This window comes from Babylonia areolata, chromosome 23 (genome assembly GCF_041734735.1).
Source record: "Babylonia areolata isolate BAREFJ2019XMU chromosome 23, ASM4173473v1, whole genome shotgun sequence".
Classification (NCBI taxonomy): Eukaryota; Metazoa; Mollusca; class Gastropoda; order Neogastropoda; family Buccinidae; genus Babylonia; species Babylonia areolata.
The window spans coordinates 33,638,682-33,654,935 of NC_134898.1; the positions used below are offsets into that span (position 1 = coordinate 33,638,682).

Consider the following 16,254-nt stretch of genomic DNA (forward strand, 5'->3'; position numbering starts at 1 on the left):
TCTCGAGTCATGCAGTTCAAACGATAATGGAGACTATACGGACTGACTAATGATATATGTGTGTGTGTCTCCATTTCGATTCGATCTGTTTCTTTAACTGATGATCAGCTACAGCGTGTGAGTATGTATGTATGTATATGTATGTATATATATAGATATATATATATAGATATATATATATATCTGTGTGTGTGTGTGTGTGTGTGTGTGTGTGTGTGTGTGTGTGTGGAGAGAGAGAGAGAGAGAGAGAGAGGGTTTTTTTGGTGGGGTTTTTTTTTTTTTTGTTTTTTTCTGGCTTTTGCAAGGACAGCCGTCCAGTAAAGACTTCACGTGCGTTGGCCGTCTTTTTCCGTTTTCACTGCGCGCCGACTTCACTGGCAGTTGTCGTCTGCTTCGTCTCACGCATGGAGTTTGCGTGCGCCAGCAAACGGTGTGGTTTGTGTGTTGGCAAGATAGGCCTAATATGCGATGGTTCATTTGACGATGTGTTCGCTGAGTTGTAAACAAAACAAAAGACAAACGGAGATACTCTCAACAAACTAGACATTCGACAGACTGTGAGGATTTGTTACCGTGTTCTAAGTTTTCTGTGAAAGAAGGTCTGTGGAATTCGTAACTGCCTTATAAACTGTTGAAGCTTGTCGTGTCTAAAGCTTGTCGTTCTGTTTTAATCGATGAAGTTTGGATTTGGATTTTATTCTATTTTATTTTTTCTTCTTTCTTCTGTCGATCTCTGTGGGCGGTGGTAAGAGGATTCGTGGAGGTGGAGGTGGCTGGCTTGTAGTGCAGCCTCAACTAAAAAAAAAAGTGCTGAATTGCATTATGAACTGAAATCGTTGTCAACGATTGAAAAACTATAATTATATATAGCTCAGATTTCATTAGCTATACGCATGCACCTGCTTTTTCCCACTCAGTTCTATGTTGTTTGATCGAATAATAGAGACAGTGGTACAGAGATAGATATACAGACAGACAGAAATTTACAGATGAATGCTTCACCTTAGGTGGATCAGGACCACACAATCTGTTCAGTGGTGATTTATTCAACCATTTCCACCGTTTTAGAAATACCTTTGTTCTTCAATGGTTTGTGAACATTATTTTAGAATAAGGTTTGAAAAATTGAAACTTTTACATTTATTCCAAGGAATCAATACTTAAAGACACTTGGACAGATAGTTATTTCAAACTAAACTTTATGGTTAAGAATCTGGCCATGCTATTCTGTGATAAAATGTTTGTTTTATTTCATTTTCCTAACAGAATTGCAAAGGTAAAAGGCGCCAGATTTTTGTCATTCAGTTATACTCGTGCTGACCATAGTGATAACTTCAGAACTTGCGAAAATACAACAGAAGTCTAAAAGTGGACATTTCACCACTTGATAAAATCAAAACTGACACTTGTAGATTTCCGGAAAATAGAACTGAAACGCTGTTATGTGTATTTTACTAATTTACCTGCCAAGTTTGGAAAATAGAATTGAAACGCTGTTATGTGTATTTTACTATTTTAGCTGCCGAGTTAGGAAAATAGAATTGAAACGCTGTTATGTGCATTTTACTATTTTAGCTGCCAAGTTTGGAAAATAGAATTGAAACGCTGTTATGTGTATTTTACTATTTTAGCTGCCGAGTTAGGAAAATAGAATTGAAACGCTGTTATGTGTATTTTACTATTTTAGCTGCCCAGTTAAGAACACTGCCGTGAGCGGGACAGAAGGAAATGTGTGATATCAAGACACGATGAAAAGAAGCCGCAGGCCTAAAACAGCGTTTATAGTGATATAATGTGCTGCAGCTTCAGTTCAGTGATAGAATGTTCTTCAGTTTCAGTTCAGTGATAGAATGTTCTTCAGTTTCAGTTCAGTGATAGAATGTTCTTCAGTTTCAGTTCAGTGATACAATGTTCTTCAGTTTCAGTTCAGTGATACAATGTTCTTCAGTTTCAGTTCCAAGGAGGTGCCAGAGCGTGCGGACTAACCCATTAAAAAGAAGGGGGGAAAAAAGAAGAAGAAGAAAGGAAAAAAAAAAAGACAGCAGATATCTTTCCTTCTCTGAAACCTATTGCTTTCATCAGACCATCGTTTCTTGAACCATGCGTTGCGACTGGCGCAATAGCCGAGTGGTTAAAGCGTTTGACTTTCAATCTGAGGGTCCGAGGTTCGAATCTCGGTGACGGCGCCTGGTGGGTAAAGGGTGGAGATTTTTCCGATCTCCCAGGTCTACATATGTGCAGGCCTGCTTGTGCCTCAACCCCCTTCGTGTGTATACGCAAGCAGAAGATCAAATACGCACTTTTAAGATCCTGTAATCCATGTCAGCGTTCAGTGGGTTATGGCAACAAGAACATCCCCGAAAGCGTAGTATGGCTGCCTACATGGCGGGGTGAAAACAGTCATACACGTAAAAGCCCACTCGTGAACTTACTAGTGAAGGTGGGAGTTGCAGCCCACGACCACAGAAAAAGAAAAAGAAGAAGAAGAAGGACCATGTGTCTTGTAGTAATAACAACATCTTGTGTAATAAACTCTTGTTAGTAAAAGGACCATGTCTCTTGTAGTAATGACAACATCTTGTGTAATAAACTCTTGTTCATGCGCTTGGCAGTCGTTTCAGCTCATAAACTCTTTTTGCAAGTCACAAGTCACCTGAATAAGACTTTTTTTTTTCTTTTTTCTTTTTTGTAACGTGTTTTAAAGAAAAACATCATTTTGTTTATTTATCTATTTTAATAGATCAGAATCGCTACACAATTTCTTTCAAAAAAAAAAAAGGGGGGGGGGGAGGTTGGGGGGGGGGGGGGGGGGTGTTCAACAGGCTTTATCAACAGAGAGGTTTAGATAAAACGCTAGGGACCAGAGATGGAAATCATGAATCAAATGACTACCATGTATCATCTTCATCTGTTTCGAATCTTGACCCAAGTTCAAGAAGGGAAACGCTTCCATATCACTCATAACGCGTGCGTAAAAGAGTGTTTTCGCATAGCTGTGCTGGAGTTTTGGATACTATGCGCGCGTGTGTGTGTATACCTACCCATATATGTGTGTGTACGTGTGCGTGCGTGTGTGTGTGTGTGTGTGTGTGCGTGCGTGCGTGCGTGCGTGTGTGTGTGTTTCACTGGCTGAAACAGGGTATTGAGTCCAGCGTGGGAAGGAGTTTCAGTCAATAATATCATTGGGATTCCGATCAATTCACTGCCTGGGACGCCATGGCTGCTCTGACACATCCTGTTGGAGGTGAGCTGCTCTCTCTCTCTCTGTCTCTCGCTGTCTCTCTGGGTGTTCGTGTGTGTGTGTGTGTGTGTTGGGGGGTGGGGTGAGGGGTATATGTGTGGGTGCGTGCGTGCATGCGTGCGTGCGTGAGTCGAGATTTCTTGTGTTTTATTCTATGCATGATCTAAGCCTGTCTGTCTTTCCGTGAGCCTCGTCTTTCCTGTCTGCCTTTCTCTGTATCTGTTTGTACCTGTCTTTCTTTCTCTTTCCCCACCTCTTCAAACTCTCTGCTGTATGATGACTATAAAAAGATCGAACGTCAACCAATTGAATTTTAAAAAAGATCCATTTCACGAGAAGCGAAAGGTAAGAACAACGTCAATGTCCCATTTGTGCAAATTAATCAGCATTGTTGAACCCCAAACCTAATCCGGTTCTTCATCTCTATTGAATGATTGCCAGTTGCCTGAAATACCAATATTTCACGATGTCAGGTAGGACCATGTCCATTTTTTTGTTTTTTCTCACCACTTTGCCCGCAAACCTGATAACCAGCATTGCCCTTTTCACCAGATCAACTGTATTTCCTCCACGGAGAGAGAGAGAGAGGTGGGGGGGGGGTTAGAGAGAGAGAGAGAGAGAGAGAGAAGAGAGAGGGGAGAAAGAGAGGGAGAGTAAAAGAGAGAGAGAGAAGGAACGAACGAACGAAATTTTATTTCACGAGGGTAAGGGTATAAACACAACTGCTTTTTTACATCCGGCCCTCTGGGGGGACGGAGGGGGGAGGGGAAGTAAGAAAAATGCATGCACAAAAGTAAATTCTTCACACACAAAAAAAGAAGAAGAAAAAATCCCCTGCACCCCCATCCATCCACCCATCCAACAACAACAACAAAAAGGTAAACATGTACATCACATAATTCAATACATCAACAGCATATGCAAATGGTACAAAGACATGTACAAATAATACATTTATGGAGGAGAGAGAAAGTAAGGATAAAGCCAATGAGAATCGATTTAGAATGTTTCAAGTGTAATTCAATTCATATTGATTCAACACAATGGTTTTCAAGTGATTCGATTCTTTTGAAACTGATATTTTCATGAATATAAATAAGTAGGCCTGTTTCCTTAGGACTGTGTGGATCTTTACGAATGACACTGTAGTTGGACATTAATAAGTCAGATTCAGATAATCTTGACTCGGCAAATCCAAAAATGTGAAAGCTTTTCCCGGAATCGTGTAATACATTAAAAACATCAGACGACTTATTGAATATGTGATTAACATTAAGAAAACCAATGCTCGTGCCATCAGCTGATGGCCATACATCCCGCGTTCTGGACATGTTATTCATAATCAGTTAACATATAACATTAGAATATGAGCATTCTGGAATAATTAAAGACAGAATGTTCATAAATACAACAAATATTTTTTAAGTTTAAGTACAAACGGTAATGTGTTGGGAGTAATAAAAAGAGCGAGTGGGGGGTGGAGGGGGAAGAAAATGTATGATAGAAGAAACAAAGACGAAAAATCCTATAAATGGTTTAGCTGTAGAAGGTCACAGCAGTTACCGGGATTACACAATAATAAAGAGTTTACCTCAAACCACTGCTCACGTCAAATATAAGCTGGAAGTGAAATAAAGTGGCACAAGAAAGAAATGATGAACCCGGCATAAATCTATCTTCCTCCCAATAATACTGTGATGGAGTCTCCCGTCGGACCGACGGATAAGTAGGCAGGCAGCGTTCTCTTGTTTTCAAACGTCTTTATGCCACTAGAGCACAGCATCCTCCAGCGACAGCAGTCAAGGGCATCAGTTTCCCAGGAAGTGATGTCTATGTCACAGGCTTTGAGGTTTGTCTTCAAGGTGTCCTTCAAGGGCTCGCAGGGTCTTCCAAGTTCGCGGTGGCCTTCCTTCAGCTGGCCATACGAGCATCTTCGGGATCCTGCTGTCTGTCATGCGGACAACTTGTCCTGTCCAGCGTAGCTGGCACAAGATCAGCAGGATTTCGATGCTGGTCAGGCCGCTCCTCTCTAGGACCTGGAGGTTGGAGATCCTGTCTTGCCACTTTATGCCGAGGATCTTTCGTAGGCATCTCTGGTGAAACTGCTGAAGTTGTTGAATGTGACGGCGATACGTCGTTCATGTTTCACAGCAGTACAACAAGGTGGTCAGCACAACAGCTCTGTAGGTTTTGATTTTGGCGCTGAGCCTGATGCCTTTGTTGTTCCACAGCCTGTTGTTGAGTCTGCCAAAGGCAGAGCTGGCCTTGGCGATGCGCAGCGTCACTTCTGCATCAAGGGCTCCGTTGTTGCATAGGGTGCTGCCCAGGTAGCAAAACTTGTAGACTGACTTGATCTCTGTGTCATCGATCTTGATTGCAGGTGGGGGAGGGGGTGGGGGGGAGGCACTGGCGTTCTGTGATCTAGCTGGTTGGTACATTGACTCGGTCTTGCTGAAGCTAATGATGAGTCCAAAGTGCCTGCAGGAGGTTGAGAACCTGTCCATAATGAACTGCATGTCATCATGGGTGTGTGCAGTAAGCGCGCAGTCATCAGCGGAAAGGAACTCTCTCAACAGTGCCTCAAACACCCTGGACCTGGCGTGGAGTCGCCGCAAGTTGAAAAGTTTGCCATCTGTGCGAAACTGAATGTAGATGCCCTAGTCACAGTCTTGGAAGTTGTCAATCAGCATGGCAGAGAAGAGAATGGAGAACAGTGTGGGTGCCAGGACGAAGCCCTGCTTCACTCCATTTACCAGAGGGAACGGATCCGGCATGTCAGCATTTTCCTGTACTCTCGCCTGCATGCCATCGTGGAATGACGCAATCAGCTGGATTAGGCTCTCTGGGCAGCCGAACTTTAGGAGGATCTTCCACAGACCACGGCGGTTCACCATGTCGAAGGCCTTAGTCAGGTCTACAAAGACCATGTGGAGCTCCTTGTTCTGCTCACGGCACTTCTCTTGCATCTGGCGTACAGCAAACACCATGTCACATGTTCCCTGCCTGAGCGGAAACTGCGCTGTGCTTTAGGGATGACTGTGTTGGAGACATGGTCAACCAGTCTGTTCAGTATGATGCGGGCGAAGATCTTGCCGGCGATGCAGAGGAGAGAGATTCCACGGTGGTTATCGCAGGATGTTTTGTCTCCCTTCCGTTTGTAAATGTGGACAATTGAAGCATCCTTGAAATCCTGGGGGACCTCCCCTCTCTCCCAGATAAACTGGAATAGGGTGGTCAGCTTGTCTGTCAGCACCTCGCCTCCATACTTGTAGATGTCAGCCTGGATTCCATCCGCTCCTGGTGCTTTTCCTGACGTTGTCCGCTTCAGGGCTTTCCGGGTCTCGGCCTTGGTGGGAGGGGCAGCTAGCGAGTCATTGACTGGTAGCTGTGGGAGGGCTGCAATTACCTCGTCAGATATGGACGAGTCCCTGTTGAGGAGGGTGTTGAAGTGCTCTGCCCAGCAGGCAAGGATGTCTTTCTTATCTGTCAGGAGGGTGGACTGGTCCATGGCTCGGGCAGGCCCATACACAGCTCGGAGACCATCATAGAAGGTCTTCATGTCGTGAGCATCAACAGCGGACTGAAGCTCTTCGGACTTTCTCTCTCACCAGTTGTTCTTCATCTCACGCAGCCTCTTCTGTACGAGTTGCTTGGTTTGCAAGAACTGGTTCTCCTTCCTCTGGCAGTCTTCATCGGAAATGTGATCCTGATGCCGTATATGCAGTGTGTTCCAGAGTCGTTCTCGTCAAACCAGTCTTTGTGGCTCCTCTGTACAAAGCTGAGTGTGTCAGCTGCTGCTGTGTACAAAGCATCTCCAAAGGTGCTCCATACCTCTTCTACATCAGTCGATGCAGGAATTTCTTGGAGAGCTGTTTGGATTTGCTGCTGCAGCACGTCCTTGGTGATATGGAGGCAGTGGATGTTCAGCTTCCTAGGGGGTTTCTGCCTGGCTGGTTGGAGCTTGCGTTCAAGTCTGATGTTCATCTTGCTGCGTACCAGGTGATGGTCCGACCAACAAACTGCTCCTCTCATACAGCGTGTAATGGAAACATCACCTCTGTCCTTCTGCCGGACAATCACAAAGTCCAGCATGTGCCATTGCTTGGAGTGGGGGTGCATCCATGTATTCTTGTACTTGTCCACTTGTTGGAAGAGGGTGTTGGTGATGGTCAGTCCATGCTTCGCGCAGAGCGAGAGCAAAAGCAGTCCGTTGGAGTTGGAGTTGCACTTGCCAGTGCCGTGCTGTCCTAGGACTTTTGGCCACGAGGAGAAGTCCACGCCGACGCGAGCATCGAAATCCCCAAGGATGATCAGTCTGTCCTTTCTGTCTACCGCTGAAATAGTGCGGCTGAGCTCCTCGTTGAAAGCTTCTTTGATGTCATGTGATCAGTGCAAAACAATCGATGCTGCAAAATGGTTTGACAATTAAATGGAGGATGGCGCAGGGGAATTACGTCACACAACCAGAGAAAAACATGCCACAAATGATGTCACAGGAAAAATACATCACACATTCTGAGAACGAAAACGGTGCCACTCGGAAACAGCACAAACGACACAGGCACCATAATCAACGCAATAAAACGATGATGAACACAACCTGCATGATGAATTTCAGTTTCTAAAGGAGGCGTCACTGTGCTCGGACAAATCCATATATGCTACACCACGACTAGCAGCATCACCCAACACGCTGGTCAGGCCTTGAGTGCATGCATATTATACTTATTGGCTATTTGTGTACATGTCAGAGTGGAATTCTTCAACACGAGTTTGTCAGAGGACAACCTTTTGTTGTCATGGGTTCATTTTTAGTGCGCGAAGTGCGTGCTGCACACGGGACCTCGGTTTGTCGTCTCATTTGAATGATTAGACGCTCACTTTGATTTTCCAGTCAAACTTGGAAGAAAGGGCCAGACCAGGATTCGAACCCAGCCTCTCACAGGCCGTGACACTGTATTGGCAGATAAGCGTCAAAACCTGATGAGAACCACAACAAAATTTGTGATCACAACAAAGGCGGGTTGAATGGATAGAAGGATGCAACCAAAATCACAAAATGACACTGAACAACACTCTTTTAGAATTACAAACTGTCACTGAACAACACTCTTTTGAAATTACAAACTGACACTGAACATCACTCTTTTAGAATTACAAACTGACACTGAACAACACTCTTCTTTTAGAATTACAAACTGACACTGAACAACACTCTTTTAGAATTACAAACTGACTCTGAACAACACTCTTCTTTTATAATTACAAACTGACACTGAACAACACTCTTTTAGAATTACAAACTGACACTGAACAACACTCTTTTAGAATTACAAACTGACACTGAACAACACTCTTTTAGAATGACAAACGGACACTGAACAACACTCTTCTTTTAGAGTCACAAACTGACACTGAACAACACTCTTCTTTTGGAGTCACAAACTGACTCTCAACATCACTCTTCTTTTAGAGTCACAAACTGACTCTGAATATCACTTTTCTTTTAGAGTCACAAACTGACACTGAACATCACTCTTCTTTTAGAGTCACAAACTGACACTGAACAACACTCTTCTTTTGGAGTCACAAACTGACACTGAACAACACTCTTCTTTTAGAGTCACAAACTGACTCTGAATATCACTTTTCTTTTAGAGTCACAAACTGACACTGAACAACACTCTTTTTTTAGAGTCACAAACTGACACTGAACAACACTCTTTTGAAATTACAAACTGACACTGAACAACACTCTTCTTTTAGAATTACAAACTGACTCTGAACAACACTCTTCTTTTAGAATTACAAACTGACTCTGAACAACACTCTTCTTTTAGAATTACAAACTGACTCTGAACAACACTCTTCTTTTAGAGTCACAAACTGACTCGCAACAACACTCTTCTTTTAGAGTCACAAACTGACATTGAACAACACTCTTCTTTTAGAGTCACAAACTGACTTTGAACAACACTCTTCTTTTAGAGTCACAAACTGACACTGAACATCACTCTTTTAGAATTACAAACTGACACTGAACAACACTCTTCTTTTAGAATTACAAACTGACACTGAACAACACTCTTCTTTTAGAATTACAAACTGACACTGAACAACAGTCTTGTTTTAGAATTACAAACTGACTCTGAAAAACAGTCTTCTTTTAGAGTCACAAACTGACACTGAACAACACTCTTTTGAAATTACAAACTGACACTGAACAACACTCTTTTAAAATTACAAACTGACACTGAACAACACTCTTTTAAAATTACAAACTGACACTGAACAACACTCTTTTAGAATTACAAACTGACACTGAACAACACTCTTCTTTTAGAATTACAAACTGACACTGAACAACAGTCTTCTTTTAGAATTACAAACTGACTCTGAACATCACTCTTCTTTTAGAGTCACAAACTGACACTGAACAACACTCTTTTGCGGGAAAAAACAAAAAAGTCCACGTCATTTTATGTGTCGTAGTAAGTAAAAACACGAAAAATACACAGACTTGTCACATTATCTGTGACATTTTCTCATTTCGATCTCTCTATCTGTCTGTCTGTCTGTCTCTGTATGTCTGTCTGTCTGTCTGTATCTCTCCACTATAACCATTCTTCCGCTTTAAAGTTATTATTTTGCAATACTATGTGCACACGAAACGTAGCTGTGTATGTGAACGAAGCTTTCAAGGTGCGTAGAAAGGCAATGCCGTGCATAAATTGATGCTTACAGTTTCATTTATGTGCTGGTATGGAAGTTTGGGAGTGAGGAGTAAGCGTGTTTTGAACGATGTCATGAGTGTATGCAGTAAAATTGTGGGAGTGAAACAAGCTAGTATGCAAGAGCTGTATGAAAGTCGAGTAGTTAAAAAAAAGTAGGCAGATAGCAACTGACGACACCCATATTTTAGCAAAGTACTATGAGCTATTGCCATCAAGACGACGCTACAGAACTTTTAAGTTGAAATCCAGAGCTCTGAAGACTTTTATTCCACGTTCAATCCACCTTTTAAATTCTTGAGAACTGTGTGTGTGTGCGCGCGCGCACTCTCATGTGAGACGTGTGAAAGTCCGTGCATGATAGGCTGTACCTTGTTCTAGTTGTGGTGTGTGTGTGTGTGTGTGTGTGTGTGTGTGTGTGTGTGTGTGTGTGTGTGTGTGTTTACTGAGCTTAAAACGTGACAATTGGTTATAATGAATGTGCAATATGTAGGAAGAATAATGTGCAATATGCAGGATGAATGTACAATGAATATGTCTAATGCTAACGTCCATATTCTAAATATATTTCTGTTTAATAATTACGATGTAATAAGTAATTGCAATGTTTTTAAAAGCGAATATGTGAAATGCTTTTATTTGAGAACATATGTTTATTACTCTTGTTTAATCAAGTTATCCGCGTGTGTGGGGTGGGGGGGGTGGGGGGGGGGGGGGTGCGGTGCGGGTGTGTGCTGATTATCTGGTTGTGGTTTTCCGCAATTCATCTTTATTCTTATCTTATCTGTCTATTATAATCAATGTGCAGTATAGTAGGCTATGTTTATAATTATATTCAAATAATGTTTCTTAATTCTTTCTGTTTTTACATTAAGAATACTAGTTATTACCTGCAGTGTGTGGATGTATGTATGAAACGATGTATGTGATATTTTTTTTACATTTGTATCTTCGTAATATTTGTTGGGGCTGTTGTTGGCTTTTACAGTTATGGTCCCCATGTTGTTTACTGTCTATGTTGTGATAATGCACCTGACCAAATTTCTCCAGTTGGAGATAATAAAGTTATTCTTATCTTATCTTATCTTATCTTACTTTAATTAACTATATTTCTTGGGGGGCGGAGGGGGAAGGGGAAGGGGTTGTGAGGGGGAAGGCGTTGCCAATATCGTATATAATGGGATGTGTGTGTGTGTGTGTGTGTTGCTAGTAACGCTTGTCTCCCCCACCCTCCTACCCCTTCCCGCCCTTAACATGCTTACACTTTAGTGATCAGATGGAGTACCTGAATCACTGAACTTGTGCAAGCATGATGGTTTGCATACTTTTTGCCAGTATGATAGTTCATGAATTAATTGTTTACCTGGGAAAGGTCTTGGACGTGAACCGATTCAACTGAATGTATGCATAAATATAAATTAATGATGTTTAATTTGCGTTCACCCCATTGTGAACCCCTTCCCCTTTGACTTGGGCAGAAGGCCTGGTTCAAACATTTGTCCTTGTTCTCTCTCTCTCTCTCTCTCTCTCTCTCTCTCTCTCTCTCTCTCTCTCTCTCCCTCCTTGTCTTTTCTCTGCCTCCGTCTCTGATGTCTGGTCAGTGTTGACGACACCTATATTGTAATAATGATACATAACCTGTTGTCTGTAATGTATTTCTTCCCCATCCCCTTCCTTTCATCCCTTCCTGCTTTTCTTACCTTCTTCCTCTTCGCCTTTTGCCAGTCTTTCCACCTTTCTCTGTATTTCTTTCCTCCTCCTCTACTTCCTTCTTTCCCGTCTTCTGACACATATTTTTTCCATTCCGACAGCCCCACCCCCACCCCCACCCCTCGCTACCCCTAACGTCACCCTGGAGCGTTTGGATCAAGATCTCAAGGCTCTAACTGAAAATGATACGAATGTCGAGCATCCGTGCACCTCCTACCCGATCCAGCCTCTTGGATTTTTTTTTTATACATATTTTTGGTAATATTTTACCAGATGGCACCCTCTTGTAAATTGAAACTAAATCTGAAGCTTTTTTTTTCGCCATGTTTTGCATTCATATAGGCCAAGTTCAACTCCCACGTTTCTTTCACGCGCACTTCCGCTTTTAATTCCGTTGCGCTCCTTAAACAGACAGCCACAATCCGTTTTCGGACGTAAAATGTGTTCCCGAATTTGCTGCATAAAAAGAAGAAAAAGAAAAAAAATAACACAGAGAGAGACAGAGACCGAGAGACAGAGACAGAGTGTGTGACAAGTAATTCGCGTGTGTGGGGTGAGTGGGGGGTGGGTGTGTGCGGGTGTGTGCTGCTTATCTGGTTGTGTTTTTCCGCTATTTATCTTTATTCTTATCTTATCTGTCTATTATAATCAATGTGCAATATGGTAGGCTATGCTTAAAATTGTATTCAACATAATGTTTCTTAATTCTTTCTGTTTTTACATTAAGAATACTAGTTATTACCTGCAATGTGTGGATGTATGTATGAAACGGTGTATGTGATTTTTTTTTATTTTTTTTAACATCTGTGTCTTCGTTATATTCGTAAAAGCTGTTGTTGACTTTTGCAGTTATCGGCCCCATGTTGTCTACTTGTCTATGTTGTGATAATGCACCTGATCCAATTTCTCCAGTTGGAGAGAATAAAGTTATTCTTATCTTATCTTGTCTTATCTTAGACAGAGATAGAGGAAAAAATAATAAACCCAAAGTTCTAAGCTTTCAAATGTTTGTTTCGCCTACGCTTACCAGCAGTGACTGGTGACTAATTGACAAAATGTATTCCCAGACTTCGTCAGGACTGTGATAATTACAATTTCTATGACATTAAGATACCCCCCCCCCCCTCTTCCCCCTCCAAACCCCCCTCATAAAGGACGTCAGTCCCTTCTCTTGACTATGCTTCACGCGATCAATGATTATTGTCTGTTTTGCGCACGGAAAATTATTTGGGTAAAGGCTCCTGTCGAACCAGCACGCTGTGAGTTGAACTCCTGTGACGTGGTGATGGAGGGGAAGCTATTTTAATGATGCCGTGCCATACACAGGTCGGGCCTTGACATTTTGCACGCGTTGGTTGTTTTCAATTTGTTGTTGGTTATTTTAGACCCCTTTTTCGGTTGTTATGATTTGTAGACATTGTAAGTAACACTTGTCGTGACGCTCGAACGTCTGTTCTTGTTGTTGTTTGTGTTTCTTTTTCCCGCGAGGTCGATGGATATTCCGAGCGTTGTGTTCAGAGCGGTACTTTGTTTTTGACGATCTGGTTACATGGCAGATGTGTGGGGTGGGGGTGGGGGTGGGGGGAGGATGAGACAGAATGAGAGAAGCAGTGACAAACAGAAACAGGGAGATAGACAAGAATTATCGTTTTGTTTGCGCACTGCAGGTGTGAAACCTCACATAAAAACATTAACTAGTACATCGGACAATGCTTCGTTCGTTTATTATTTATAGTCTGTTCATCTAAGATGATTTTATTAGACTGAAAATAAATGATATTATGATTATTATTATTATTTAGATTATCATCATTCCTATCATAATGATGATTGTTAGTATTAATTAGAAATCGACATTTCTGTATATTCGAATGAAAAGGGGGGCGGTTGAGGTGGAGGGGAGGGGGCTGGGGGGAAGGGACTAAGACAGGAAGAGAGAGAGAGAGGCACAGAGAGAGAGTACAGAATGTGGAAAAGATAGAGTACAAAATCTAAAATGGAGAGGGTGAGTGTCAGTGACTGGAGAAATAACATAATATTGGAAGGGTGTGAGTGAGAGGCGGACGGGGATTAGGACCAAAAAAAAAAATTATCAGTAATCAAATATTGTATGCACTGCTTCTGTAGATTATCAGATCGGACAATGCCATTTCTTAAAACACACACACGCGCGCGCGCGCGCGCGGCAACACAGTTTGGTAACTCCCCGCCAAACTACCACCTCCTCCCCCATATTCTTCCACCCGCCTCCTCCACTATGATGCACTGACGAACTGCTCATTACGCAAGCCGACTCAGTTTCGTCATAACTGTGTAGAGTGATAGCCTAGTGGAAACGAGTCTACCGAGGAAGCGAGAGAGTTCGACCGTACGGAATCCCACACTCGCCAATATTTTCTCCACCTCCACTAGACCTTGGGTGGTGGTCTGGACGCTAGTCATTCAGATGAGACGATAAACCGACGTCCCGTGTGTAGCATGCACTTACCGCACGTTAAAGAACCCACGGCAGCAAAGGGGTTGTACTTGGCGAAATTCTGCAGAAAAACTCGCTCTAATATAATTATGTATGTGTGCGCTTGTCAATTAATAAAGCCTAATGAACGACATAGGATGATGTCAAAGGCAGCTGTAAGTCGGCACTACCCAGGTGGGTATCCTGTTGTGCAACTGACTCAACTGTCAATAACAAATTAATCCCTAGTTCCAACCCACAGTAGCATGGTTCCCCCCCACCTCCACCCACCCAACCCCCCGCATACCCATCAGTCATCATAGAATATAGACCTTGGGCTGACCGCACAGAGACAGGAAGTTGGGACAGGGGGTCTGAATATCACTGATGGCATTGGACAGAGGTGACAGATGGGGGCAAACGGAGTATGTTTGCTTTGACGGCAGTGCGGAAACGTTCATTCACGCAAAAGCCCACCCGCACACAGTAGTGAACGTGGGAGTTGTTGTCCACGAACGCAGATGGAGTTGGTGCAGGGGACAAATCGCAGTAGCTGCAGCGGCAGCGACAGCGGTGGTGGCAGCAGCGGCGGTTGATCAAAGAGCATCAGCAGCAGACTCATGTTTTAAAGTTTAATGTTTTAGATGAGTGAGATCCGTACTAAATAAAAATATATATATATATCCAGTATATATATATAGACTGATGTCCCGTAACCTGACTGAATGTTGCTGCTCCTTGCAGATAAATAAAGCATCGTAACTCCCAGCCTTAGCTGAAGAACTGAATATTTGAACAAAATATCATAGGAAATAACTGGCGTAAATCAGTTTGTGAATATGGTAGATAAAAGTGGTAATCTCCTTTTAATGAAAAAAAGATTAAATAAATAGAAAAAAAACACCGAAAATATTCTAGATAACTGACATTGGAAACATCTTTGGTTTCCTTAAAATATTTGTGCGTTTTCAGGAAGTGCATTCTCATTATAATTAGAATGTTTGAAAAGAACTGATTTTTGTTCTGTTTCTGAGCCCAGTTTGGTGTCGACAAAGTATTTCAAGAGAAAATTAATTTGTTAAAGGTAAACACACACACACACACACACACACACACACACACACACACACACACACACGCACGCACATGGACTACCGAAACGTCAAGTTATGACACACATTGTGTGTAAACACACAGGGGAGGTGAATTTTTTTTCATGACATTATCTTATCAGTGACACTGTAATATTACTAACAAAAGACATTGGAATTCAAATATTCTTATATTGTGCAGGTTGCAAGTAAAACATGTGGAACAACGTAACAACATGATTATTTTAGTATACTTCTTATTCTCTCTCTCTCTCTGTGTGTGTGTGTGTGTGTGTGTGTGTGTGTGTGTGTGTGTGCACGCTAGCGCGCGCGCTTTCCTTTAGAGTGAAAGGAAATATGTCGCTGCGTGTTTTCACGATGACGCAAATGAGAAAAAAAAATCCAAGGCTTTACTTCTCTTGTTTCTTTATCACAAAATAGCTATTTTCCCGCATTAGCTTTTACCCTACTTGCGCATCGTCTCTAGAAACATCAACCCAGGCTTTGTCTGCACATTAAAATTGGAAACTCGATATGTCTGGCTGCTGGCAGTGTATGAATGTTTGTCACAATTTTCCCCTAACAACTTAGTTCTGCTGATGCCGTGGATAACGCGTCGCCACCGTGCACTATTCCTCTGTTCTGGATATAATAGTTAAATGATTCACCAATTATTTCATGCACCAGTCTGCCAGGAATAACTTCTTTCTTGCCGCATCCATGCATTAATTAGCTTTCAACGCCAGTTTTTTTTTTTCATCAGACGTCATTGAAACTGAGAGTCCAGTCTTAGGTAAACGCGATTCTGGTGCGAGAATAGAACAGTCAAAGAGTGTATCACTCCCCCAGTATCGTCTGAACTAAAGATAGATAAACTGACTGACTGACCATCGTCTGAAGCTTAGCATCGACTTTGAAGCCGTGTTTGGAAGCAAGGAGAGGTGAGATCGTGATCTACGGACAGTATATTGGGAACCCGTGTCTTGAGTTTCTTTGTCTATGGAATTTTGAAGAGGCTCTAAATTT

General features: G+C 42.3%; 1 protein-coding gene across 1 annotated transcript in view; it reads left to right on the forward strand.

Annotated features, from left to right (window-relative positions):
- Positions 1–431: 431 nt before the first annotated feature.
- Positions 432–16,254, forward strand: part of LOC143298232 (synaptotagmin-9-like) — a 74,055-nt gene continuing 58,232 nt past the window's right edge. The window contains 2 exon segments of the mRNA XM_076611035.1: positions 432–599; positions 3,139–3,244. Coding sequence (XP_076467150.1) covers positions 3,217–3,244 — 28 coding nt within the window. The 5' untranslated portion in view covers positions 432–599; positions 3,139–3,216.